We start from the raw sequence: 3,720 nt of genomic DNA, 5'->3' as shown, positions 1-3,720 counted from the left end.
TTATGGTAACCTCCTATCACTGGTATATTACTTTTAAAAACCAAGATTTGATTCTCAAAGCCCCTGAGCGGTGCCTGAGGTCCAAAACGCACTGCAGAAACCATCCGCTTTGAGACCACTTTACCTGCCTTGGCTCAGTGCTAGGGATTCCTGGGGACTGTAGGGACACCGCCGAACAGACAGGCCAAAATAAAGCTACTTCGGGTCACTTTGGAGGTGGGCTGTTTAAATGCTGCATGCGTCCTATGAGTCCGGAAGCCGCGCCAAAGCTGCGCTCCAGTCTGGAAAATGGCTTTGGTGCTGCTTCCAGACTCTTAGGATGCACGCATCATTTGAACAGCATACCTCCAAAATGACCCGAAGCAGCTTTATTTTGGCCTGTCTGTTTGGGTCCAGTAGTTTATTGTGGCCCCGGAGAAGGCTCAATGCCTCACAAACACTACAGTTCCCAGGATTCCCTAGCACTTGAGCCAGGGCAGTTCAAGTGGCCTCAAACTGGATGATTTCTGCAGTACCTTTTGGACCTGGACTCTTAGCTATAGCCTAAAGTGCCTGCATCCACTCTGGAGACATAACCCGGTTTGGTAGCGTTTTAACTCTTTGTCTGGCTCTTTGCTATGGAATTCTGGGAGTTGGAGTTTCAACAAACTCCAACTCCCAGAATTCCATAGCAAAGAGCCAGGAGAGAGCTAAAGCCATGCCAAACTGGGTTATGTCTCCAGAGTGGATGCAGGCACTGAGAGTCCAGGGATGGCTGGAGGGAGCCAGCCCAGTCCCCTTCCTTCCCCTTCCCTTCGGCCACTTACTCCCCATCCTGGATGGAGGAGGAGGAGGAGGCGGCGACGGCGCCCGGAGGCGGTCTGGGCTTCTTCTCACTCCGCCAGGGTCCCCTCCTGCCTCTCAGGCTGCCGGGCGCGGACGCAATTACGTCACAGTGACGCCATTTTCGGCGCGACGGGCGCGGCCCTATTATAGAGCCATGAAAATATAGAGTCACCCAGAGGGGGTTGTGTGTCGACATGGCGACCCTCCTTCAAGGCACCAGCCACTCACACACTGTCTCTCTCTCTCTCTCTCGTTGTTAACTGTCTGAACTATTCTGGCACCTTTATACTAGAATCATAGAGCTGGAAGAGAAACCCAAGGGCCCTGATCCAGTCCAACCCCCTTCTGCCATGCAGGAACTCTCCATCAAAGCATCCCCATTGACATTTGGCCAGAGGATCCATCCCTTCCATTCACCTGGAGCCTAACCTTGCACCACCTCAATCCCAGGCGAAGGCTGTTCCACCTTCCCTGCCCTCTCTAAATAGGAGGCTGAGGCCTTTTGGTATAGAAAATGTGGCAGTGGGTCAGGTTGAAATGTATAAAGCTTTAGCAAAAGGGAGCAGAAAGGAGCTGATGGACCTTGCAGCTGAAAATTATACACACACATTCTTCTTCCCCATCCTTTAAGTCAGGAAATTAAGAGGTGATACAACTGGCCTTGGTTCCTTTAACACAACATGATTACTACACTAACACAACTTTAACTCCCATGGCAAGATATGTTGAATCCTGGGGTGTGTACTTTAGGGAGGTATACCCAGAATGCTTAGAGAGAGAGCTCTAGTGCGTCATCAAACTACAAATCCCAGGGTTACATAGGATCCTGTCAGTTAAGGAACTATAGGCCTGTTCCAGAGTGCCAAAATAAAGCTGCTTTGGGTCTCTTTGGAGGTGTGCTATTTAAATGATGCATGGGTCCTAAGAGTCCGGAGGTTGCACCAAAGCCACACTCCATTCCTAAGCACTGGAGTGCAGCTTTGGTGCAGCCTCCGGATTCTTAGGATGCATGCATCATTTAAATAGCATACCTCCAGAGACCCAAAGCAGCTTTACTTTGGCAGTCTGTAACAGGCCATAGTTAATTATGCAGGATGAATGAAGCCCTGGGGAATTGTGATTTGTCTCTCTTGTCCAATAAGAGTAGGATTGCATACCCCCCGACTGTCCAATTTGGCAGGGATGTCCAGACTACTCTGCTATTTCACTTGTTCATCTGCTTTTCAAATGTCCCAGTTTCTGTCTTTTCCTCCCACTTTGCCTCAGCTTGCTGCAGTTGCTTCAAATTGAGCTCAAAGTGTAAAAGTAGTTTGTATGCAACTCAACAGGGAGGGAGGGCACAGGGGGGATCTTGCGCTTCCCAGAAGGCTTAGGCAAAAGCAAACGGCTGCAACTTCTCCAGCTTGTATCTTCTTCCTCATTAATAACTTTTACCATCTTGGCCGCACATGTTCTAGTTTTCATATGTCAAATGTTGGAGGGTATGGGACTGCTCTTTAGCCTGGCGATGACATACATTTGCACAACCTCAAACATTTAACAGATGAAAACTAGAATACATGTCACCAAGGAACAGGAGTAGAAAATCTGCTAGAGGATGCACAGAGCTACTTAGACTATATGCAGAGCATGTAAAGCAGTGGTTCCCAGCCTGTGGGTCGGGACTCCTTTGGGGGTCGAATGACCCTTTCATGGGGGTTGCCTAAGACCACTGGAAAACACCTATTTAATTACAGTTATGAAGTAGCAATGAAAATAATTTCATGGGTTTGGGTCACCACAACATGAGGAACTGTATTAAGGGGTTGCGGCATTAGGAAGGTTGGGAACCACTGATGTAAAGAGTCTAAAAAACCAATCTTATAGTTCCCAACTATAACATTACTTGGAAACTATTTTTGAGGATGGCATTTTCAAGCTGTGGATGCAAAACCTGTGGATACGGGGCACCAGCTGTACCCTGCTTACTGGGATGCTTGGAAATCTGGTCATTAAAGCCTACTGTATATACTCATGTATCAGTCTAGATATTTTAGTCAAAAATTGACCCCAAAAACCTCAGCTGACTTATCCATGGGCCAATGTCAATTCCATACGTTAACTCTTATTAAAAAGGAAACCATCCCTTGGTGAAAGGCAAGAGTGCAATTTGTCCTGGAAGCACTGACCTCCCTCTTGTCAGAATCCACCTTCAGTCAGGCATTCAGGGTGTATTCTGCCATGAGGTTTGTATAGATAGATAGATAGATAGATAGGGAGATAAATAGATAGACAGACAGACAGACAGACAGTCACTTTGAGAATAGGGGGGATGCCACCATGAGGACTGGGCCGGAGGTATCTCACACTTCTATTCTCTCTTCCATCCAGCCTTTAGTAGGAGCCAAAACAGTTATGCCTGCCATAATTTTGTAGGTTCTTTGGCATTGTTTTCCTTTGCATTGTCCTTTACATCCTTTGTTACATGCACCTAGATTTTATCTGTGACTTATCCACGGGTCATATCAAAATCCATAATTTCGACCTGAAAACTTGCCATCGATGTATACATCAGGTCGACTTATAGTCGAGTATATACAGTAATCTGAGACGTGTTGCTGGAGGAGCGTGCTGAGGATATTATAGACGGACAAAAAGACAAACAAATGGGTCTCTGAGCAGACACCACCGGAAATCTCCCCGGAAGCCAAGGCTTTGGCCACATCATGAGAAAGCGTGGGTTCGCTAGAAAAGACAAGAATGTTGTATGTCCCTAAGTTTTACCCTCGACTTACCCAAGGATCATTTGAAAATCCTTAATTTTGCCCCCCAAAACCTGCCATCGACTTATACATGAAGTCAACGTATAGTCAAGTGTATATGGTAGACAGAAACATAAAAGCACTTAAGACTTAG

The 3,720-nt window shown here is 46.8% G+C and overlaps 1 protein-coding gene across 1 annotated transcript in view; it reads right to left on the bottom strand.

The window, feature by feature from the left end:
- SEC61A2 (SEC61 translocon subunit alpha 2) overlaps nt 1-912 on the bottom strand; it is a 20,780-nt gene extending 19,868 nt beyond the window's left edge. The window contains 1 exon segment of the mRNA XM_042469169.1: nt 807-912. Within this exon segment, the coding sequence (XP_042325103.1) occupies nt 807-813 (7 nt within the window). The 5' untranslated portion in view covers nt 814-912.
- Between the last annotated feature and the right edge of the window lie 2,808 nt (nt 913-3,720).

This window comes from Sceloporus undulatus, chromosome 5 (assembly GCF_019175285.1).
Source record: "Sceloporus undulatus isolate JIND9_A2432 ecotype Alabama chromosome 5, SceUnd_v1.1, whole genome shotgun sequence".
Taxonomy (NCBI): domain Eukaryota; kingdom Metazoa; phylum Chordata; class Lepidosauria; order Squamata; family Phrynosomatidae; genus Sceloporus; species Sceloporus undulatus.
This window is presented reverse-complemented; position numbering and strand designations above follow the sequence as displayed.